This window comes from Diaphorina citri, unplaced genomic scaffold (assembly GCF_000475195.1).
Source record: "Diaphorina citri unplaced genomic scaffold, Diaci psyllid genome assembly version 1.1 scaffold223, whole genome shotgun sequence".
In the NCBI taxonomy this organism is placed as follows: domain Eukaryota; kingdom Metazoa; phylum Arthropoda; class Insecta; order Hemiptera; family Psyllidae; genus Diaphorina; species Diaphorina citri.
Window position 1 is genome coordinate 178,777 of NW_007377660.1, and position 24,550 is coordinate 203,326.

The following is a 24,550-nucleotide window of genomic DNA, read 5'->3' on the forward strand; positions in this document are numbered from 1 at the left end:
TTGAGACTGGATACTGTCATACGTCACTGACTCCAATAATCCGAAGATATAAAATAGGTAACGTAATCGTGAAGATGTTTGTCTCAGAAATAATAGCGAAAAATAACCGTTGTCAGATTGATTCGAATAAAATTCTCCGAGCTTTATTTTCAAATGGAACGATGGAGGAAAAGAAAAAGAAGAAGAAGAAAGAGAAGAAGAAAAAGATGTAGAAGAAGACGAGGAAGAGGAAGAAGAAAATAAAAAGATGATGAAAAAGCCCATTTCTTTTCTTACATTGTTACATCGTTCAGCGACAATCAAGAAACAGAACCTCCAATCTTGTTCCCTTTCTCCTCCTCCTACTCTTTCTCATCTCCTTTAATCTTCTCCGTCTCCCCCTTTTCTCCTCATTCTCCTCTTCTTGTTTCCTTCTCTTCCTTTCCTCTTTCTCTCCCATATCTCCCATCCTCGTCTTTCCTCAGATACTTTCTCTTCTTCTTATTCTTCTTCTTCTTGTTCCCTCCTTTTCCTCTCCTCATTCTTATCCATCCCTCCCCCTCCCCTTATTATTCTTCTCCGTCCTCCCTCTCCCCAATTCCTATTTATTTCCGATAACAATAGGCAGGTCATCTCGGCAAAGGACAGAGTAATGACATTACGTCAAAAATACGTAAACATTGACGGGGCAGGGCTTCATTTGGGAACAGTTTGAATTTTCGGATCACTGAACATTTTGTTACTCAGAAAGAGGGAGAGAAAGGAGAGGACTGGAAGAGAGAGAGGGAAGAAAGAGGAAGGGGAAGAAAGAAAGAGAAAGAGGTAGGGAGAGGAAAAGAGAGAAAGTGGGAGGTAGAGAGAGGAAGCTATTTTGGGAGGCACATAAAAACCGTCAGGAAATCTCTACCGACGAAAAAACACAACAAAGCTCTTAACGTTTCCCGCCCTTTGTTGTTTATTTATATTTATTCCGTGTAGGTTTTACCTACCTATAGTCCCACATACTATTTTGGTAGGGTTACCTACTTAGGTATGTAATATGTAGTAAAGTTATTTCTCCATTACTGAGGATATCTATAGGTAACCAATGAACAAAACTTGGATCGCGTTCCCACTAGTTGGGAATATCACCCGATTTTTTCCCAATGTCCTGTAGGCAATGTAGTATGAGAGTGTTCCCACTACACATTGCACGATTTTTCCAAAGGACAAGTAAGAAAAAACATAAAATATGGAATGTTTTTTTTTTACCTCTAGTCTGAGTTATCTTGGATAGAAAAAGAAAAGTCCAACCTTTGATTTAGAGTTGAGAGACAAAATCCAAAAAGTACCTAATATCAAGACGAAAAATGAAACAAAATAATAACATCCAATATTTTGAACTTGGCAAAGATGATATACAACAATATTCTTTGAGTTTTTTTTTTTTTTTTTTTTTTCTACCCATTGGGAAGAAACCTACATGTATCATAGGTAATAATAATTTCCCGAAATCCTTGAAAAGTATGTTTACAAAAAACACTGTAACTCATCGAAAAAAAAGTTATCGCTGCAGTTCAAACGCTGGAAGATAAAGCGCACCACGTTCTATTCAAAAAACCGTTTTATGCAAAAAGGGCAAAAAATCCATATTTCCCTTTTTGCACCCAGCTCCTCAATTATAACTTATAACTTGTGAGCTCTGAACTCGAAAGTTACACCTATCTTTGAACTCTTTTTCTCTTTCCTTAGTTTCGCTCTAGCACTTAAATACAATAAATTACTACATAGAAAACGACTCTAAAGGTCGACTACACACGATGAGTCCATTTGGCTCCAGTCCATTATCTCCAGTCCAAATGGATTCGATGGATGGCATCTACACAAGAGAAGTTCAAGAATCCATCAGTAAATTCCAAAGGGACCTTTTTTTTACTACAACAGCCTGAATTTCACTTGAATTAGCTAACTTCCCATACGTGATTCAGTGCGCAAACCATGTTTGGACGATCATCGCTGTGGGGCTGGGAATACTCCTTTCTTGGATCCAGACATTTTCCTAGTGCACTAGCTCCTATTTTATTCAAAACCTAATCTTCTTCTTCTTCTTCTTCTTCTTCTTCTTCTTCTTCTACTTCTTCTTCTTCTTCTTCTTCTTCTTCTTCTTCTTCTTCTTCTTCTTCTTCTTCTTCTTCTTCTTCACCTTTTAACATGTTCAGATGGGGTCGGCGTTTGTCGTCGGCCTCTTAGTCAGATTTAGAGTGATCGCTTCGAGACCGACTGGTTTCAGCTAAACAAAATTTTCCGAGTGGATGCCCGTCGCACTCAACCTTCGCTATTCAAAACCTAATCAAATCCCCTTTCTGTTCCAGGAACGGTTTCGCGTCGAGGCCGACGTCGCGGTGAACCGCGCCAACATGTTGACGCGTCTGTGGAAATATGCCGCGCCCGAAGTGGTTCACTCCGAGTATATGATGCACGCCGGCGTCATCTCCATGGTAGAATTCGACGCTGACATCTTTGCTGCTGGCAACTGTTACGACCAGTACCAGTACAAGCAGTACTGGTTGTTCTGCCCGTATGCGTATAGGTTGCCGGAGGGGCCCATCTTGGCCAAGGATCTGGCCGTGGAGTACAAGTACCTGAGCAATACGAGTGAGTGGTTCTACATTGCGCGGAAGAACGCAGAGAAGGTGATCAAGCGGGACAGGAGCCTCGCAAGAAGTAAGGGTTTTGCTTTTATGTTGTTTGAATATTGTAGATTTTAATTAAGTTTGTAGATTTTTTAAAATTTTGCGTACCTATTTAGACTAATTTACCTGCCAGACTCTAAAAAATATATCTAATACCTACCAATACCAATCAAAGGCGTTTAAAAATAAAATCATTGTAGAAAAAAAATCAAGCTGTGGTGAAATTAATAAACATGAGTTTGTGAAAGCTTATTGCTCAAAGTCCCAGCATTTTTATTTTTCTCCAATTTGTGAATTTTTTCGTCTCTTCAGCTTACTGCAAAGAGATTAAAATAATCCTCGCCCTGAAACAAAGGAAAAAATAGTCCGACAGCGAGCATCGCCATTGGTTGGGTGGAAGAGCACAGTGAGAATTTTACCACTGTATAAATAAAAAATAAAGCCTTATAAAAAGTAATAAATAGGTTTTTTTATTTACATAGGTTTACATAGGTTACAAAGGTACAAACTTACATAGGTTTAAATAAATAGGTTTAAACAAGGTTTTTTATTTACATGTGTTTAAACTATACCTATGAAATATATAAGACCTTGTTTAGACTGCGGGAGTAAAGGGACTTTTCAGTCTCATTCTGGCAGGATAAACAAGGTATATTCTATTCTATTCTTATTCTAAATAAATCAATAAGTACCCTACCTTCTCATTAAAATATTGATCTCAATCCATATGATACCGAGGCGTTTTGGGTAGGAAGATTTCATTTTGATTTTTTAATAACAGTGCTTATTTATACTGCTGGATTTAGACTTGAAAAAATAATCCGTGTATCAAGTTAAGTAGCAGCCCATTTTTAGCAGCCTATTGAGTAAATTCCACATCTCGGCAGGGATTGAACCCACGCCATATTTACGAGGCAACCGTATTGACCACTAATACACCACCTACGTGCCTATATTATTTGTAAACATCTAGTGGGCGCTATCAAAGCTTTAATAAGTTTTTTTTTTTTTACCAAGAGAAAGTGAGAACGAAGACAGGATAGGAGAAAGCCAGTCGTTCCGAGAACGAACCTTATCTGTTCAGGATAAAATCCGCCCCGGATGTATTTACAAAGTAAAATGTTGTAGGATAATAATAAGGCCTAGGCATAAAATATAAATGCTGTCGGATAAGGTCTATAAACGTTGTAGGATAAGAGCCCATTATTTTTTCAGGTCAACACTTCTCATGGCGTTTTGTAATATTTCTTGTTTTCTCCATTTCCTATGATCAAAGGATGTTTTTTTCCTCGTTCCCGGCACTTTCTCTTTTCCTATGGGCTCTTTTCCTGCTAAAGCTTTTCGTCTTCCATTCCGTCACTCTCTCTCGTTCTTATCATCTCTATCTTCATATCCTCTCTATTTCTCCTCCTCTCCTCTCTAATCAAACTCGAGATCTATTATACATCTTTCTCTAACTGTATCTTCTCTGTACTTTCTCTCTCTCTCTTCTTGACTGTGTCTTTCCGTCTTCCACTCTAACACTCTCTCTAGTTCTTCTCATATTTATCTTCCTCCTCCACTTCTATGTATATTTCCTCCTCCTACTCCTCCACCTTTCTCATCAAACCAGAGATTTCCCTCCTCTCAAAACTCTATCTTTTCGCCCTCCACTCTTTCACTCTTCCCTCGCCATTCTTCCCCTCCCCTTTCCTCTCAATTTATCCTCCCCGCCCTCCACTATTGACATCCCCTTGGATCTATCCATCTCCTCAACTAACATCTTCACTTTGTCAGCAAAACTTCCAGTAAAGACGTCAGAGGATCAACAAGCTTCACAAGATATTTTACCACAAAATAGGGCATTTTATGCTTCTCAAGTGTGGGGAAAATGAGATAGTCTTGCAAAAAATTACACTTATGTACAAAAAAAAATTGGGACAAACTTACTTAATCGGGAAAAAGAACTTCTCTTATCATTACCGTCATCAACTCTCTCTCTCTCTTAGGTTACAATCTAATTTAATGATTATTTGGCAACAGCAATTGGGATCTCCTTCTCAAATTTTCACAATTTTGCGCCATCCTCTTCATCCCAATATCAACAGCTAGCTAGAGGATCGAAGATATTGTTTTGAAGACAAACAACTTGAGCTTCTAATTTAGTTCAGAAATCTCTTCAAACTTTCAAACTGTTCAGAAAAGGCTGTCAGAGTAAAGAAAGAGAATCGCAAACTGTCCCGAATTTTCCTCTCTCGAGTGTATGTTCAACTTTACTTTCAAACAAGAAGTTTCGAGTTGAAGCGATAAAAAAAGAGGGAAAAAATCCAAGGTAACTTTTCTTCGCCCTTCAGCTATGTCAGATTCTGTGAGAATACAAGATTGCTTTTAGGTACTATCATGTTTTCATTCTAGGTAGTACTAAATTGAGGAGCTGGGTGCAAAAAGGGCAATAAATGAAAACCATCAATTTGGGATATTTAACTTTAAAGTTTTCAATTTTTCATCAAAATCCTTGAAAAGTATGTTTACAAAAAACACTGTAACTCATCGAAAAAAAAGTTATCGCTGCAGTTCAAACGCTGGAAGATAAAGCGCACCACGTTCTATTCAAAAAACCGTTTTATGCAAAAAGGGCAAAAAATCCATATTTCCCTTTTTGCACCCAGCTCCTCAATTATAACTTATAACTTGTGAGCTCTGAACTCGAAAGTTACACCTATCTTTGAACTCTTTTTCTCTTTCCTTAGTTTCGCTCTAGCACTTAAATACAATAAATTACTACATAGAAAACGACTCTAAAGGTCACTACACACGATGAGTCCATTTGGCTCCAGTCCATTATCTCCAGTCCAAATGGATTCGATGGATGGCATCTACACAAGAGAAGTTCAAGAATCCATCAGTAAATTCCAAAGGGACCTTTTTTTTACTACAACAGCCTGAATTTCACTTGAATTAGCTAACTTCCCATACGTGATTCAGTGCGCAAACCATGTTTGGACGATCATCGCTGTGGGGCTGGGAATACTCCTTTCTTGGATCCAGACATTTTCCTAGTGCACTAGCTCCTATTTTATTCAAAACCTAATCTTCTTCTTCTTCTTCTTCTTCTTCTTCTTCTTCTTCTTCTTCTTCTTCTTCTTCTTCTTCTTCTTCTTCTTCTTCTTCTTCTTCTTCTTCTTCTTCTCCTTTTAACATGTTCAGATGGGGTCGGCGTTTGTCGTCGGCCTCTTAGTCAGATTTAGAGTGATCGCTTCGAGACCGACTGGTTTCAGCTAAACAAAATTTTCCGAGTGGATGCCCGTCGCACTCAACCTTCGCTATTCAAAACCTAATCAAATCCCCTTTCTGTTCCAGGAACGGTTTCGCGTCGAGGCCGACGTCGCGGTGAACCGCGCCAACATGTTGACGCGTCTGTGGAAATATGCCGCGCCTGAAGTGGTTCACTCCGAGTATATGATGCACGCCGGCGTCATCTCCATGGTAGAATTCGACGCTGACATCTTTGCTGCAGGCAACTGTTACGACCAGTACCAGTACAAGCAGTACTGGTTGTTCTGCCCGTATGCGTATCGGTTGCCGGAGGGGCCCATCTTGGCCAAGGATCTGGCCGTCGAGTACAAGTACCTGAGCAATACGAGTGAGTGGTTCTACATTGCAAGGAAGAACGCAGAGAAGGTGATCAAGCGGGACAGGAGCCTGGCGAGAAGTAAGGGTTTTGCTTTTATGTTGTTTGAATATTGTAGATTTTAATTTTTTTTTCCCCCTTTAAAGCGCTTTAACACTACGTACAGTAGGTCGTTCGCGCATAGATTTTAATTAAGTTTGTAGATTTTGTAAAATTTTGCGTACCTATTTAGACTAATTTACCTGCCAGACTCTAAAAAATATATCTAATACCTACCAATACCAATCAAAGGCGTTTAAAAATAAAATCATTGTAGAAAAAAAAGAAAAAAAAATCAAGCTGTGGTGAAATTAACAAACATGAGCTTGTAAAAGCTCATCATTGTTCAAAGCCCGAGCATTTTTATTTCTCTCCATTTTGTGAATTTTTTCGTCTCTTCAGCTTACTGCAAAGAGATTAAAATAATCCTCGCCCTCAAATAAAGGAAAAAAATGTCCGACAGCGAGCATTGCCATTGGTTGGGAGGAAGAGCACAGTGAGAATTTTATCACTGTATAAATAAAAAATAAAGCCTTATAAAATGTAATAAATAAATCAATAAGTAGGTACCCTACATTCTCATTAAAATAATGATCTTAATCCGTGATACCGAGGCGTTTTGGGTAGGAATGTAGATCTCGAGTTTGATTAGAGAGGAGAGGAGGAGAAATAGAGAAGATATGAAGATAGAGATGATAAGAACTAGAGAGAGTGACGGAATGGAAGATGAAAAACTTTAGCAGGAAAAGAGTCTATAGGAAAAGAGAAAGTGCAGGGAACGAGGAAAAAAACATCCTTTGATCATAGGAAATGGAGAAAACAAGAAATATTACAAAACTCCATGAGCCCATGAGAAGTGTTGACCTGAAAAAATAATGGGCTCTTATCCTACAACGTTTATAGACCTTATCCGACAGCATTTATATTTTATGCCTAGGCCTTATTATTATCCTACAACATTTTACTTTGTAAATACCTACACCGGGGGCGGATTTTATCCTGAACAGATTAGGTTCGTTCTCGGAACGACTGGCTTTCTCCTATCCTGTCTTCGTTCTCTCTTTCTCTTGTAAAAAAAAAAAAACTTTTTACAGCTTTAATAGCGCCCACTAGATGTTTACAAATAATATAGGCACGTATGTGGCTTATTGGTGGTCAAGACGGTTGCCTGGTAAATATGGCGTGGGCTCAATTCCTGCCGAGATGTGGAATTTACTCAATAGGCTGCTAAAAATGGGCTGCTACTTAACTTGATACACGGATTATTTTTACTTTCTATTACTACAGTATAGCGGAGCTATACTAGTATTGAAAGTATTGCAATCGGTCCAAATTTTCAAAATCGGGAAATGGTTGGAAATATCCGTTTTGGGATCCCCTGATGTAAAAAAAAAAGAGGACTGTAAGGAAAGACGGTTGAAAGCAAACTCTCTAGAAAATATCTCCAGCAAACTCTCTAGTCTACATAAAGTGCCTTTAACTTTGATAATTATACGAAGAGACGAACTTATCGTCGCGTAAATTTTAAGATAAATTGCTAGACGAGACAGGGCTCTATCTTGGCTCGTCCCACGTGCATCACCAGCCTTCACTTCACCTGCCTCTGCCTACACCATAGGTACCTATGTATAGGTACGTCATATTGTCATAACAGTGTCCTATTTCGATTGAAAACAAAAGCGTAGAACTTTGGAATATTTTCTGATGTCTAGTGCTGTCACTATTGATGCTTACCACACCCGGGAAACAAAGCAGAAAATATTCGATCCTGCCGGGAACAGACCCGGAACCTCTGGAGTGCAAGCCTGGTGTGATACCCACTCAACCACGGAAGATTGTTTTTGGAAAAATTGTAATGCAATATTATCAGTCCTGATTAAAAAAATTGCAAATACCTATCATATCAAAAATAGAGCCGCCTACAAAATGTTGTTCAATGTTCAACGTTAAAAGCATTTTTTTCTCTCTCCTTATTTTACAATTTTTTCTATGGAGACAAAACAAGTACACTATGTACGAACATCAGGACCTTTTCCCAACCGCCCGTAGGCTAACCAGAATATTAGCATGCTGTTCTGAAAACAGATAGCAAAGAAGATTAATCAGGAGGTGAAATGGAAAACGATACCAGCAGTATCGACTCGAACCTATCCACACCGGATGAAAAAAGAATATAATTTATTAATGAAAGTACCTACAGGGAATATATTTTTTATTCTTTTATTTAAAATTCAAGCAAGGTTTTAATAATAATAATAATAATAATATGGACGTATTGGACGTAGTGAAGGTGCGTTTATGTTTTACCTATTACCTACTTTCTATTTTTTTTTTTTTTTAAATTATTAGTAGGTACCTACCTACCTATTATTTTTATTTAAACACGAAATGTTTTTATCGTTCTAGATTTGATGTCAGCAACAGGCTAGAAAGTATGAGAAATGATGACATCAGAAACCATAAGTATTATTATCTTCTCAAGGTTTCTTTCCTTTCTTGATGGCTCGTTGACATTCACGCTCATACCTCAGGGGTGTGAATGTTAATCATTACAGGGTGGTGCTGGTGTGAAAGAGCAGGAGCTTTTCTATACTAATACTTCTTGGTTGACCCCGACTCTATTTCATCCCTGATGAGATTCCTAAAACGGAACAACTTTCTAAAACATATTAACGTTGATATTAATTGATAATGTGTAGTAAATAAATAATTAAAAAAAAACTTCTTGGTTGTTTTCTTGGTCTATGTAGGTATGCGCTTTTAAAAATACATAGTACCCAGGTATGAGGTTCAAAAGCGGGATGCGAATAACTGCTTTCAAAGGAAAGTAGATAAAAGGTATTTTTTATTTTTACAGGGTCAAAATATGTACCTACATGTTTCAGAGATGTTGAAAAAATAGCTTTGAAGGTCCAATCAGAAATTAAAATATCAGCAGGATTTTTTCCAGGAATTCATCCATATCCTCTCATTGAAAAATTGAAATACATTTCAATAATAATAGTACTTATTATAACAAACTCATGATCATCATGATAATTAATTATTTATATCTAGGTAGTTGTCTTTGAGAATAACAAATGCGAAGGAAACTGACAAGGTCACAACTCGATTCTGATAATAAAAGGCAGTATTTTCCCGTATTGATAAGGGTTCATAATATGAATAGAGGTAATACGTATATACCTATAGTCATAAGTAAGTACCTATAACTGTTTTGTTACTGTGTGCTCCTGAACAACCATACTCTGTCCCATTTCTACCGTTGTTACCCACCCACCCATAAGACCTTGTTTAGACTGCGAGAGTAAAGGGACTTTGCCAGCCTAGTTAGCTTAGTTGGTAGTACGCCTGCCTTGTAAGCGCTAGGCCGCGGGTTCGATTCCCGTCCGGGGCGGATTTTATCTCGGAACGGCTGGCTTTCTCCTATCCTGTCTTCCTTCTCTCTTCGATTTCGGGACGATAAGACCATAGCAGTTACAGTTCCCTCTAAAATCCAAAACTTGTTCTTCACGACAAATAAGTACTGTGGTTTTCGACAGACAAATAGTTTCAACCAACTTGTAAAGTGCATCTTCCTGCCATTTTACCTCTCTTAAAATCTCTCTCTCTCTCTCTCTCTCTCTCTCTTTCTCCTTCTCTTGAGAAACTATTCCAGAATTTTTCAAACTTCCCCCGCTCCAACTTTGTCTACCAAAGTTTTCTATTATCCCAAGTAGGTATAAAGTTTTGTACAGCCTACTCACCCCACCTCTATCAAGTTCAGCCTAGAGATAGAGTGTAGGGGTACAAATGAGGTACAATTCTGTTAGCTTGTAAGCTTGTGTCGTGATTGTGTAGGTTTTGATAGGAAGCTAAAGATAACTCCCACGTGAAGTACCAAAGTTTTCTATTATCCCAAGTAGGTATAAAGTTTTGTACAACCTACTCACCCCACCTATAACAAGTTCAGCCTAGGGATAGGCAGGAGGGTGCAAATGAGGTACAATTCTGTTAGCTTGTAAGCTTGTGTCGTGATTGTGTAGGTTTTGATAGGAAGCTAAAGATAACTCCCACGTGAAGCAGGTTCATCCTACGTGATCCTGTGCATTAGGAAAATAATATCTCCCAGGATAAGACTCCTAGTGCATTAGAAAAATGATATCTCCCCTCGTTCGATCTTAAGTGAGATGAACTCTCATTACTTGAAAAATAATTATGATAATGACTGTCTCTTTTGGAGGAATTATACCTAATACAAAAATGATGATGGGGGCACGGTTGGTCCACTGGTAACGCGCTTGCTTGCCATGCAGAAGGTCCCGGGTTCGAATCCCACCATCGACAAAAAATTGTACTAGGCCTCCAGGGAATGTATCATGCATGAGAAATGTATTGTTAATATTGTATGGGAATGTATTAAGTATGTATGAGAAGAGAAATATTTTTGTTGATTACAATTATTCTGCCGTGCTAAGCAAAAACGCCGTATGTCAAAAAACCCTACTTTCGGGAAATCGAGTCTAAAGATTTCAATCTATACGGCAAACATACGTTTTTGACATGCGGAAACACGTTTTAGTGGTTTTCAAGGGGTTTAGGATAAAGAAAAAAATATAGGATCAAAATTTAGGATCATAGGAACCATTTGGCACCAAAAATCGATTTTCTTGACATAGGTACGGCGTTTTCGCTTAGCACGGCAGACTTCCCTTCCTTGGTGGAGTAGTGGTCAGCTTGCCTGGTAAACAGGAGTTCAGGGGGTAGATCCTAACCGACACATGGAAATTTCTCCTCATTTAGGTATGTAGGTAAGTAGGTAGGTATAATAGAGCTATACAATAATAGAGCTCTAAGAGGGCGTCCACAACGACGAATTGACCATTGAGCCTCTTCTAGTACCAAGCCAAGAGAAAATAAACAAACTATGCTAATTAATGTTGTGCTTTGCCCATTGCATAACTAAAATAAATACCAGGCATTCATACAAAATGTTTACGCTGCACTGAATGGGATACAAAAGTTCAGATAAAGCAGTGTCTCGGCTCTTTACAATATAAATCTACCTCGTGAATACCTATCGCCTTTATGAAAATTTCATAACACGTCTCATCATTCTATGCCTCTGACTCCCAAAAGTACACCTTTCATATTTTGTTAATTCGAGCATTCTAATTTATTTGTAGAGCTACACTTGTCTTGTTCGCTACCTATTTTCTATTTACTTACCCACACTTATTGGCAATTTATAAATTTATACGCTAATCTCGGCCGTTTTTGTGTGGTTCTTTTCGATCTGTGTGATTGGTGGTTCAGTCCAGTTCATAGCAAGTAAACTTAGTAGCGTCATTTTGGGGTGGAAATTTGTAAAAGTTTTGCTCAAACAAATTAATACCTGAACGGGGTAGACTATTTATTTGTTAAATGTGGGTCGATGGTCGATGCTTAGGAGTGCATTATCTTTCCTTTTAGGACAAAGTTCTCATAATCATTCTTCCACTGAGTTAGGTATAAATAGATACCAGTCTCATACACAAAAAAGCCCACTCAGAGGCTTAATATTGTAGGGGCAAACAGCCCTAAAGGATATGGGGTTGGCTTCTACAAGTTAAGTACCATCAGTAAATTCATTAATTTACCATAGTATGTAAAGGTAATGAAATAATACTAACTCATCCTGAATCATGAATCATGACTTTATCAAATAAAAGAACAATACCTAATACCTATACCCAGCAGGTACATAAATTTATTCCCCGGTATTCCATATTCCAATTGAGCATGTACAATTGTATGTAATACATGTACAATTTTACAACATATATAGAATCTATTGTACTGTATTTCGTATTGTAACTCAAATTTGTGCAAATTCTGCTGACGAATGCATCCAGCTATGGCATAAACTATTGAAGGGGAAGGGAAACAAAAGTTCTGAATGCGGGTGACTAATTTCATTCACAAAGGATACTACATGCGGGTTTTCTGTTGGTTGTATCGACTATTTTTTACCAGCTTTTCCAGCTTTTGAGTTTTCCAGTTTTGCTTTAAGCGCTACTTACTTACCATTGTGTTTCCAGAATATCCCAGACAGGAGGAATTGATCAAAAATAGCAAAATTTCACTCAGAAGACCTCTTTCGGATCTTCTTCTTTTCCTTCACCATTTCCTGCTTTCCCGCTTATGCGGGGTCGGTGTTACGAGTCAGCCTTTTCCAGTCCGTTCGGTTTTGAGTTTGTTCTCGGGTCAGTCCCTTTTCACGCAGATCCTCATTTATACAGTTTCTCCATTGCTTCTTTGGTCTTCCTCTCTCTAGATAGCTAGATACTATCATACGTCACTGACTCCAATAATCCGAAGATATAAAACAGGTAACGTAATCGTGAAGATGTTTGTCTCAGAAATGATAGCGAAAAATAACCGTTGTCAGATTGATTCGAATAAAATTCTCCGAGCTTTATTTTCAAATGGGACGATGGAGGAAAAGAAAAAGAAGAAGAAGAAAGAGAAGGAGAAGCAAAAGATGTAGAAGAAGAGGAAGAAGAAGGAGGAGAAGAAGAAGAAGAAGAAGAAAATAAAAGGATGATGAAAAACCATGTAAAAAAGCCCATTTCTTTTCTTACATTGTTACATCGTTCAGCGACAATCAAGAAACAGAACCTCCAATCTTGTCTCCCTTTCTCCTCCTCCTACTCTTTCTCATCTTCTTTAATCTTCTCCGTCTCCTCCTTTTCTCATCCTCCTCTTCTTGTTTCTTTCTCTTCCTTTCCTCTTTCTCTCCCATATCTCCCATCCTCGTCTTTCCTCAGATACTTTCTCTTCTTCTTCTTGTTCCCTCCTTTTCCTCCCCTCATTCTTATCCATCCCTCCCCCTCCCCTTCTTATTCTTCTCCGTCCTCCCTCTCCCCAATTCCTATTTATTTCCGATAACAAAAGGCAGGTCATCTCGGCAAAGGACAAAGTAATGACATTACGTCAAAAATACGTAAACATTTACAGGGTAGGGCTTCATTTGGGAACAGTTTGAATTTTCGGATCACTGAACATTTTGTTACTCAGAAAGAAGGAGAGAGGAGGGGGGAAGAGAAATAATAAAGGAGAGATGGAGGGAGGGAGAGAAAAAAGGGAGAGGGAGAGTGGGAGGTAGAGAGAGGAAGCTATTTTGGGAGGCACATAAAAACCGTCAGGAAATCTGTACCGACGAAAAAACACAACAAAGCTCTTAACGTTTCCCGCCCATTGTTGTTTATTTATTTATTTATTTATTCCGTGCAGGTATTAGGTACCTACCTACATTCCCTCCTGTGGTAGGGCTACCTACTTAGGTATGTAATATGTAGTAAAGTTATTTCTCCATTACTGAGGATATATCTATAGGTAACCAATGAACATAACTTGGATCGCGTTCCCACTAGTTGGGAATCTCACCCGATTTTTTCCCAATGTCCTGTAGGCAATGCAGTATAAGAGTGTTCCCACTACACATGACACGATTTTTTGCCAAAGGACAAGTAAGAAAAAACATAAAATTTGGAATGTTTTTTTACCTCTAGCCTGAGTTATCTTGGATAGAAAAAGAAAAGAAAAGTCCAAACCTTTGATTTAGAGTTGAGAGACAAAATCGAAAAAGTAGGTACTTAATATCAAGACGAAAAATGAAACAAAATAATAACATCCAATATTTTGAACTTGGCAAAGATAATATACAACAATATTCTTTGAGTTTTTTTTTTTTTTTTTTTTTTTTTTTTTTTTTTTTTTTTTTCCTTTTGGCTATTTTTAACTAGTTCAGAAATCTCTTCAAACTTTCAAACTATTCAGAAAAGGCTGTCAGAAAGGGAATCGCAAACTGTCCCGAATTTTCCTCTCTCGAGTGTATGTTTAACTTTATTTTCTAACAAGAAGTTTCGAGTTGAAGCGATAAAAAAAGAGGGAAAAAATCCAAGGTAACTTTTCTTCGCCCTTCAGCTATGTCAGATTCTGTTGAGTTGATTTAAAACGACATTCGAAACATTTAACAATAAAGTTTCACATTTTATTTGTTAAAGGGAAGTCTCCAAAACGGGGTACATAGTCACTTTAGGTCTGCTTCCTCAAGGGACACCATTCCTGGATTGAATTCCCTAGAATTAATTGGGTGAAGAAATTTACAAAACTGTAAATTATGAGTAATCGAAGAGCGAATGGATAGATCAAGTCACCAACGAAGAAGTGTTCATAAGATTGAATAAAGAAAAAGAAGTTGTGTACACTATAAAAAAGAGGAAACTTGAATACTTTGGTCACTTAATAAAAAATCCTAACAAATAGGTATCAATTTCCAGGAAAAATAATACAATACAAGAAAATTTTACAGAAAATAATATAGGAAAGGGACGACCCAGAACGGCGACCCTCCCTATTTACCCGGGCCTGGGGATCCCGAATACACTTGCTTGTGCACCAGCTTTGTCTAGGTTTTAATATAAACACAATTAGCTTGAAATAATAGTCTGTGTAATTAATCTATTATGTAGATCTGGGAGACGTCAGGTCTTTCTGGGTCACCCTTTGCTCTTCCACTAATCACTTGGTCCATTAACTCTTCGTCCAGTTAAATCCTAATAACTAGGTATCAATTTCCAGGAAAAATAATACAATGCAAGAAAATGTTACAGGAAATAATATAGGAAAGGGACGACCCAAAACGCACCCTCCCCATTTACCCGGGCTTGGGACCGGCATCAGGAATACACTTGTGCAGTGTGCACCAACTTTGTCTAGTTTTAATATAAACACAATTAGCTTAAAATAATAGTCGACTGTAATTAATCCATTATGTAGATCTGGGAGACGTCAGGTCTTTCTGGGTCACCCTTTGCTCTTCCACTAATCACTTGGTCCATTAACTCTTCGTCCACTGTTGTACCCTCTAATTACTAAAAACCCTCCCTCTCTCGACCCTTTTTCCCCGTTGGCGCAACACAATTTGATTATAATGCGATATAATTTCCCATCATATTCCCTCTTGATACAAAAACTTTTAATTAGTTTTGTACCCTCTAATTACTAAAAACCCTCCCTCTCTCGAACCTTTTTCCCCGTTGGCGCAACACAATTTGATTATAATGCGATATAATTTCCCATCATATTCCCTCTTGATACAAAAACTTTTAATTATCGAATTACTCTCTCGTATCCCAAGGTTAAGGGTTGTGGGATTGAAGTGAAGGGTTGAGGGATTGAAGTGCAGGGTTGTGAGATTGAAGTGAAGGGTGCAGGGATTGAAGTGAAGGTGGAGGGGATTTTTAATGTAGGTCATTTCACAAACATGTACTTGCAGACGTCTCTGTTTTTCATAGGGCATCGGAGTATGGGGACGATTCGAATAATTTCAAATTTGATTGATTGAATGCTGTAAATGTTGCTTGTATTTTCCTGCGTTTCTGTTCTTTGGGATATCTAGAATTAATAGAAAGATACATTGAATGCAACTCTCTCCTTTGAGTTTTCATGCTGGACTTGACTTGGATTCTGAAGTTTCTAGGTTCAAATCCTTTTTGTTTCATGAAGGTTTCACGTCGATTTTACCCTCCATTCAGCAGGTACCTGCCTCCTCATATTTAACCTTGATTAATCTCATCCAGCCTGAGTGGACCCGGAATTGACAGTAGCACCAGCAGCACACTTTCAATAAAATTCCTGTGCTTTTTCTTTTTTTATCTTTTTTTTTGCCTTCAATTCAAAAATATGTATTTAAAACAATCAACTCAATATATAAAACATCTCATCTAACGACGAGCCCATTGGCAGTGTTCCCAACATAGCCGCTGCAGAGTTCCCACGCTGAATCGCAAGAGATATTCTCTGCGTGAGAAATGCAGCGGCTCTTCGATCTCCGGACCTCTCAATGAGTCGCCTTCCTGCGCTTGAAATGCTTGAATGTCTGGGTGCACTCAGACTCATAAGGGCATTAATAGAGTTGCAAATCAGTGAATGCTGGCAACATAATTGAAAAAAAAGAAGCATTTTTCATTTCTATCAACAATTCTACAAATCTACCTGTTAATGAATATCATTCGTACCTACCTGGTTATTATTTTTTCGCTTCATTGCTCCGTGGAGTCGATCAGGATGTTTTCTATTATTTGCAATCACTTGTCCTCTGATACAATGTACTAAGCTGATGAATACAATCTCCAGGGCGATTTCAATTATTTTTAATTCCATACCAGCGGGTGATTTCAATTTGTATTTCGAGGGGGGGAATTATGAGCAGTGGGAATTTGTACCTGGTGTGTTTTCATTTCTGAGGGGAATTACCATTTTATCCCTCACACAGGATGATTGTAATGTCCACGAGGAGATTTAAGCTCTTTTTTCAACGTTGTTCACAACCCATAAAAGCTCCGAATCTCCGATTGTGTTTTGATGTTTTAATTTGATTTTTTTTTCAGTCAGTCATATTATTAAGTATAGGTATAGTACCAATCTCTCTATCTCTTGTCTCGACGACAATATCGAGTCTCGCACACATGCATTCGCAGAGTTTCCTAATAAAAAGAAACAACATTATAGGGAAATAATAAAATATCATATAAAGTCCATTAAAGCCATTCTCTTCCCCCCCTATGGGAAGTGTCATAAAACTTTATGTTCTGTGGAAACAAATGGAAAAGCGTGTACCAAAAATTGTGCCATTGCTTTGAGTGACATGACAGTGCTTTTAGTATGAGAGTAGATTCCTAAATGAGGAGAGAGATAGCTAAGCTACTGTCAGATGACACTAATAAAGTCAAGGTACACTCTGGCACTATTACGCTTTTATGAGATATAACTCTCTTGTCATAGTAGACAAGTAGAGTTGTATTTTCAATTTGAAAACGGAACTGATTCCCATGGCGTGTCATTTTGGATTTCCTATAGATTAGTACAGACATCCTTGATCAGCTTGATCTCCTTTTAAGCTCACTTAGAGGTAGAGAACCTCATCTTAACCCTTTGGTGACCGATGTAAACTACAGTTTTAGTTTACATCGGTCACCAAAGGGTTAAAAATCACAAATCCGAGCCCAGTTTTGCCAGGCTCTGTCTAGCAAGGAAATTCAATTTTGCCAACCTCCTGTAGTGTTTGCCTTTGCAAACAGAAGGAATAGGAGATAGCAGGAAATAGAAGGATTGATTTTTTTTTTTTTTCAAGATGAGAATTGCTTAGAGAGAGAGAGAAAGAGAGAGCGAGAGAGAGAGAAAGAGAGAGAGAGTGAGAACGAGAGAGAGAGAGAGAAGGAAGGAGCAGCTTATTGTCTTTTTTCGCCTTTCTTATTTGGAAGGTTGAGAAGGATCGGAGGGAAGAAGGAAGGGAGCAGGAACAACAAGAGGTAAGGAATGGGATTGAGGAGAAGAAAAATAGGTGAAAGGAAAAAAGTGTGCATAAGGAAAAGTGATAATAATGGGTTCTATCATTCTATGTCAGGGAGAAACACAATTTGCTGAGCAGAAATTCATATCCATTTTCAGACTGAAGCTGCGAAAATAATAATCCACGCAGTTTGAATTTCTGACTGGAGTAGTGGAGTACCTTAGAGTAGGGAGATAATAATGTTTGATGAAGGAATGATGTTACGTCAATAATCATTTTGAAACACCTTGGTACTTATGGTTCAATGAACTTTAGGTCACAGGGCATGTCTGCCATCAATCTGAATTTAAAAAGAAAAGATGTTTTTAATTCGTTCCTACCAATACATTAGACGCTTGTGGTCTGTTTCGTATCATGTTTTAATGTGAGATGTGAGTAGCTGGTCGAAACCCCAGCCAAACGACAAGGCAGAAAATCCTGATAATCTTATATTATAAGAACGAGATCCATTCACTCATTCACATTTCACAGTTCACATTTCACATTTCATAGTTCACACACTGATCTCATTTTTTGTGAGAGAAAATGTGAAAAAAATCCCCCCAAAACCAGTTTTTTTTTGGCTTTATGGTTCTCTGGACAAAATTTGCACCACCGTTTTCGTAATCCTGGTAAAAAAAAGACCTTTAATTTGATATATTGGCTTTATGGTTCTCTGGACAAAATTTGCACCACCGTTTTCGTAATCCTGGTAAAAAAAAGACCTTTAATTTGATATATAGGTCGACCAGGTTTGGATAAGTCCTTCTATGGGGACAGACAGAGTGACAGACCGACCGACAGACGACAACGAAGCGAATACATTAGCCCGTCCCTTATACCTTTTTTATTACTATCGTAATAATAAAGGAAGGACGGGCTAAAAAGCAGAGGATAAGAGGAATAGGAGGAAAAGAATAGAAAATGGAGGCTTTTATATATTAGCTTCTCCAATACTCTTCATCCCCATCATCCTTTACCTCTTCCTTTTCCTCTCCTCTTTCCTCCTTCTTCCCCTCCTGTTAGAAAATTTTGTCAACTCGACAAATATGATGAAATTTCCTAACCTCCCGCATAACCTTGGAGTTTTAAGTATATTTCTCCCTCTTATTTTTCCTCCCTCTAATCCCTTTTCCCCTCTTCTATCCCAAATTCCTCCTCCATATTCATAAGTTTTTCAAGTTGCTCCCCCCGCCCCTTCTTCTCCCTCCCCTGGGTGCTTGATCTATTTTGTAATGCATATCGATTAGCATTATCCTACATTAGAGACTCTTGAGTACCTAGTATCTATTGTCTTGCAAATGGGTGTGGGTAATTTTAAAGGGGTGGGGGGCTTTAACACGTGTTTTTAAGCTTTGGGGAAACATAATAGTATAGGTATTTATGGATTGGGTATAAACTAACTCTACAAACATAATAAAATACCTACCCAAATAAAGGCAAAACAATGCAGGTAAAGTATCTTTTGAAATATGTAGGTACGTAATTGAGAATTAATTGGCGATAACCAAAATACTATTATCAATAAATTTTAAAAAAAGGGGGTGATCATGAAAATTACAAAATCGCTAAGTTTAACACTCCATGTGAATAAGGTAATCAGACCAAAATGCTCCAAAGAGGGTCTGAAATATTTGAACGCTATAAAGCTTTTAGACAAAAGGTTGGACGTAATTGAGAATTGATTGGCGATAACCAAAATACTATTATCAATAAATTTTTAAAAAAGGGGGTGATCATGAAAATTACAAAATTGCTTAAGTTCAACATTCCATGTGAATAAGGTAATCAGACCAAAATGCTCCAAAGAGGGTCTGAAATATTTGAACGCTATAAAGCTTTTAGACAAAAGGTTGGAAAGTAGAACAAAAGGAATATTACAAGCAACATCGGAGTCATATTTCATATGTTCGGGGCGAAAAATAAAAATTGGAAACACGTTGAAAGTATTTTTATTGGCAAATGGGCCGAAAAATTGCCTTTGTTTCCGCGATATAAATTGAACAATACGCTGAATTCAGACAGGTTTATGATATTTAATCCTTAAGCTTGGTGCGAAATGGACTTGCAGGCTAAAGACCTTTTAATCTTTCTTTAGGGAGTTATAATTTTGGAAATTTTCTAAAGGTGTAAAATAAAAACAGATACCTACCTACACATTTGCAGGAACAGTTGTACACATTTGCAGGAGAACCAATGATATTTTTATTAGGTCCGAGTTTTACTTTTAGGTATCCATTTCTTCTTCTTCTTCTTTTCTTTTTTTCTTCTTCTTCTTCTTCTTCTTCTTCTTCTTCTTCTCCTTCTTCTTCTTCTTCTTCTACAACATTATTTCCAATTTTGAAACCTTACAATATTATCGTGTTACCTACATATGTCCCTATATTTTCCTATCGAAGAGCATCGAATACTTGTAGCTACTTAGCCAAAGTAAAGTTCTAAAAAGCATAAAATAAAGTAGAGAAACTTGTACCAGTTCCACTTTAACTATCATAAGAAAATACAGCTATAAACTGCAAAATATGTATTCTGATGAACTAAAAACTTTCAGACTGGATCAATTTTCGATTTTGCGTACATCAGTTATGGGAAAAACTTGTACGAAGAATTTTTTCCTGAAAGTTTTTAGTGTTAACCTTATTAGACCCACAGGACATTTCCTTTGGTATCAGTAATGTCAAGAATTGGACTCGCTCTTACATTCTCAGAATCAAATTGGAAATTTGTAAATTGGCTGAATCGGGCCGCCTAGGGGCCTTTTTTTATTCAGAAACTTTAGAAATATTAAAAGTAAAGTGTTCAATATACCTACATCTTAGCCTCGGTATATTACCTTGAAAATCTCAAGATTAGATTAGAAGTAAAGAGAAAGATCGAGATAGAAAGAGAGAGAGAGAGAGAGAGAGAGAGAGAGAGACGGGCGAGGGAAAGAAAGTGTTTCCTCACTTTTCTCAGCTAAAAGTTATGGGGATAGATTTTTCCACGCTAAACTTGAAAGCTTTTCAAAGTTCTTTAGAAGTTCATATTTTTCATCCAGGCGAAGAAGAGGCTGGTTTTGGGGGTAACTCTTGAAGTCTCATTAGAGCGTCCCTGATGAAGAGACCAAGTACACCATGTGTTCCAATAACAGAGCCGAAAAAACTTCATCCCGAGAAGAATCGAACCCGGAACCTGTAGCGTGAAAAACTAGGCTACGGAATCAGATAATAACTCCTTATTTCAATTCGCAATGTGATTTGTGGCTACATTATTGTCCCCTGCATCGAGCATAAGGTTTGCCAAAAATTGAACTCAAAATTTCAATAAAAGTGATTATCGTTTTAATTTATATTGCAGGTGGACTGAGTGCCAAACGAAATACATTGGGGAAATAATAGTCCTGGTCGAAAAATCAACAAAAGGGTAAATAGAAAGGATTTTAGAGAGAGAGGGTGAAAGTAGAGAGAGTCTGGACAAAATTGAGAGAGAGAATTGGCAAATGGGCCGAAAAATTGCCTTCGTTTCCTCGAAATAAATTGAACAATACGCTGAATTCAGACAGGTTTATGATATTTAATCCTTACAAGCTTGGTGCGAAATGGACTTGCAGGCCAAAGACCTTTTAATCTTTCTTTAGGCCAGCCTAGTTAGCTTAGTTGGTAGTGCGTCTGCCTTGTAAGCGCTAGGCCGCGGGTTCGATTCCCGCCCGGGGCGGATTTTATCCTGATGGGATAATGTTCGTTCTCGGAACGGCTGGCTTTCTCCTATCCTGTCTTCCTTCTCTCCTCGATTTCGGGACGATAAGACCATAGCAGTTAAAGTTCCCTCTGTCAAACCTCTTAAAAAAAAAAAAAAAAAAAATCTTTCTTTAGGGAGTTATAATTTTGGAAATTTTCTAAAGGTATAAAATAAAAACAGATACACATTTGCAGGAACAGTTGTACACATTTGCTGGAGAATCAATGATATTTTTATTAGGTCCGAGTTTTACTTTTAGGTATCCATTTCTTCTTTTTTTTTTTTTTTTTTTTTTTTTTTTTTTTTTTTTTTTTTTTTTTTTTTACACATTTGCAGGAACAGTTGTACACATTTGCAGGAGAACCAATGATATTTTTATTAGGTCCGAGTTTTACTTTTAGGTATCCATTTCTTCTTCTTCTTCTTTTCTTTTTTTCTTCTTCTTCTTCTTCTTCTTCTTCTTCTTCTTCTCCTTCTTCTTCTTCTTCTTCTACAACATTATTTCCAATTTTGAAACCTTACAATATTATCGTGTTACCTACATATGTACCTATATTTTCCTATCGAAGAGCATCGAATACTTGTAGCTACTTAGCCAAAGTAAAGTTCTAAAAAGCATAAAATAAAGTAGAGAAACTTGTACCAGTTCCACTTTAACTATCATAAGAAAATACAGCTATAAACTGCAAAATATGTATTCTGATGGACTAAAAACTTTCAGACTGGATCAATTTTCGATTTTACGTACATCAGTTATGCGAAAAACTTGTACGAAGAATTTTTTCCTGAAAGTTTTTAGCGTTAACCTTTTTAAACCCACAGGACATTTCCTTTGGTATCAGTAATGTCAAGAATTGGACTCGCTCTTACATTCTCAGAATCAAATTGGAAATTTGTGAATTGGCTGAATCGGGCCGCGGATCGAGGGGCCTTTTTGTATTCAGAAACTTTAAAAAGAAACTTCATATAGGTATTAAAAGAAACTTTATATTAAAAGTAAAGTGTTCAATATACATCTTAGCCTCGGTATATTACCTTGAAAATCTCAAGATTAGATTAGAAGTAAAGAGAAAGATCGAGATAGAAATAGAGAGAGAGAGAGAGAGAGAGAGAGAGAGAGAGAGACGGGCGAGGGAAAGAAAGTGTTTTCTCACTTTTCTCAGCTAAAAGTTATGGGGATAGATTTTTCCACGCTAAACTTGAAAGCTTTTCAAAGTTCTTTAGAAGTTCATATTTTTCATCCAGGCGAAGAAGAGGCTGGTTTTGGGCTGATGAAATCGACGAGAAAGTTGGCTTAAGCTCTGTAAATGAAATTCAGGCCGAGCAATCATGTGCTGGTGGCTTTTATTGGTTAGGTTTAAACATATTAGAGATCCTATATCCTATGTATTACCAAAGAGCTTTCATTATTAATTGCATTAACTGTCTTTTTCTTTTTTTTTTTTAGATAAATTTAAAAAAATATATATTTATTAACATATAACTGTCTACTTTACATTTTACTGTGCTGGTTCCGCCATAAATCTCCATTTATTTAAAGTAGGTAACTTCTTTAAGAGACCAAGTACACCATGTGTTCCAAGAATAGAGCCGAAAAAACTTCACCCCGAGAAGAATCGAACCCGGGACCTGTAGCGTGAAAAACTAGGCTACGGAATCAGCTAATAACTCCTTATTTCAATTCGCAATGTGATTTGTGGCTACATTATTGTCCCCTGCATCGAGCATAAGGTTTGCCAAAAATCGAACTCTAAATTTCAAAAGTGGTTATCATTTTAATTTATATTGCAGGTGGACAGAGTGCCAAACGAAATACATTGGGGAAATAATGGTCCTGGTCGAAAAATCAACAAAAGGGTAAATAGAAAGGATTTTAGAGAGAGAGAGGGTGAAAGTAGAGTGAGGGAAAGTAGAGGAAGAAAGAGAGAGAGAGAGGAAAGATGGAGGGGGAAAGAGAGGGGAAAAGGATAGATAAATAGAAGTAGGGAGAGAGAGAGCAGGAGAAAATTTTCATTTGCCAAGTTTGTAGAGCGGAATTATTGGCAAATTTCATTGCCATAAATATAGTGAAGGTATTTAATAATTATAATTTTGTTTTTCAAGTACTCTTCACGAAGATTGCCCTTTTTGACTGCATTAAGTGTATATATGATAAAAAAAAGAAGGAGAAAAAAGAGGTTAATTCTTAGAGTACCTAGCTACCTAGTTTTCGTAGCTATTGAAATTCCATGGACACTTGGTAATTTTATTGTTTCCTCAAATCGATATTTAATTTATTGCTCTTAATTAAATTGGTAACAGAGTTCTAATTGGGCGGAAGAAATTCTAGAATAATGAGATTAACAAAGCACAAAGTACCTAGATGTTGTGGAGCGCAGTTTTGGAACAAATTCGGCAGATACCTGCACCTTCGATCCACACTGCAAAAAATCATCAAAATCTGCTAAATAGCTAAATCGTTCTGGAGATCGGTATAGAACGGCAGAACTTCTTTATTTACAATATAAATAATATTAAAATTAACTACTGAACTTTTTTGTATGAACGCCTTAAAACTAAAGTAATTATGCAATGTGCAAAACAAGTCTCATAACTTTACAGTCTTGCACCCTTGGAGGAAAGTTGCTGAAAAATGACTAGTCTATAATATTCGTCTCTGATGTATGTGCACGAACCATCTTATGGTTACCAGCATAATTTATCATTCAGACATTTTGTATTAACCCGGGAGGACCTTGATTGCAAAATATCAATTTTCAATCCTCAAGGGCGGAAAAAATGCATTTTTGAGAAGGTTTTACTAGATTACTAGCTGAATTCCGTCGCTTCGCTCCGGAATCCCGCTAGTTCATCCCGAGGCATGGCCAAACTTGTAGAAAAGGCATGGCCGAACTTGTAGAAAATAATAAAAATACGGTCGCGCTGCGCGCTCCCTATGAGCTGCATAGTTATCAAACTAAAAACATAAACGAAACTCAAAATGTTGGTCGAGAGCGGAACATTTCTCTCCCGCAGTCTCTGCACTCTGTGTATTTCTTATGGAGATTTTAGCGATCAAAAATCGATCATATCTCAGGATCGGTTTAGATTTTCGCAAAATCCTTTCTTATTGCACACCTAGACCATAAAAGGAAAATTCCTACCAAATTTCAGCCTTCTAGGTGTTGTGGTTCTCGA

At 37.4% G+C, this 24,550-nt stretch overlaps 2 protein-coding genes across 2 annotated transcripts in view; both read left to right on the plus strand.

The window, feature by feature from the left end:
* LOC103506221 overlaps positions 1 to 2,726 on the plus strand; it is a 46,185-nt gene extending 43,459 nt beyond the window's left edge. The window contains exon 2 of the mRNA XM_026821340.1: positions 2,331 to 2,726. Coding sequence (XP_026677141.1) covers positions 2,331 to 2,726 — 396 coding nt within the window. The remainder of the gene's footprint in view (positions 1 to 2,330) is intronic.
* A 3,212-nt stretch (positions 2,727 to 5,938) lies between these two features.
* LOC103506222 (probable G-protein coupled receptor 158) overlaps positions 5,939 to 24,550 on the plus strand; it is a gene marked incomplete at its 3' end in the record, with an annotated part of 85,617 nt that continues 67,005 nt past the window's right edge. Inside the window, exon 1 of the mRNA XM_017442766.2 lies at positions 5,939 to 6,342. Within this exon, the coding sequence (XP_017298255.2) occupies positions 6,036 to 6,342 (307 nt within the window). The remainder of the gene's footprint in view (positions 6,343 to 24,550) is intronic.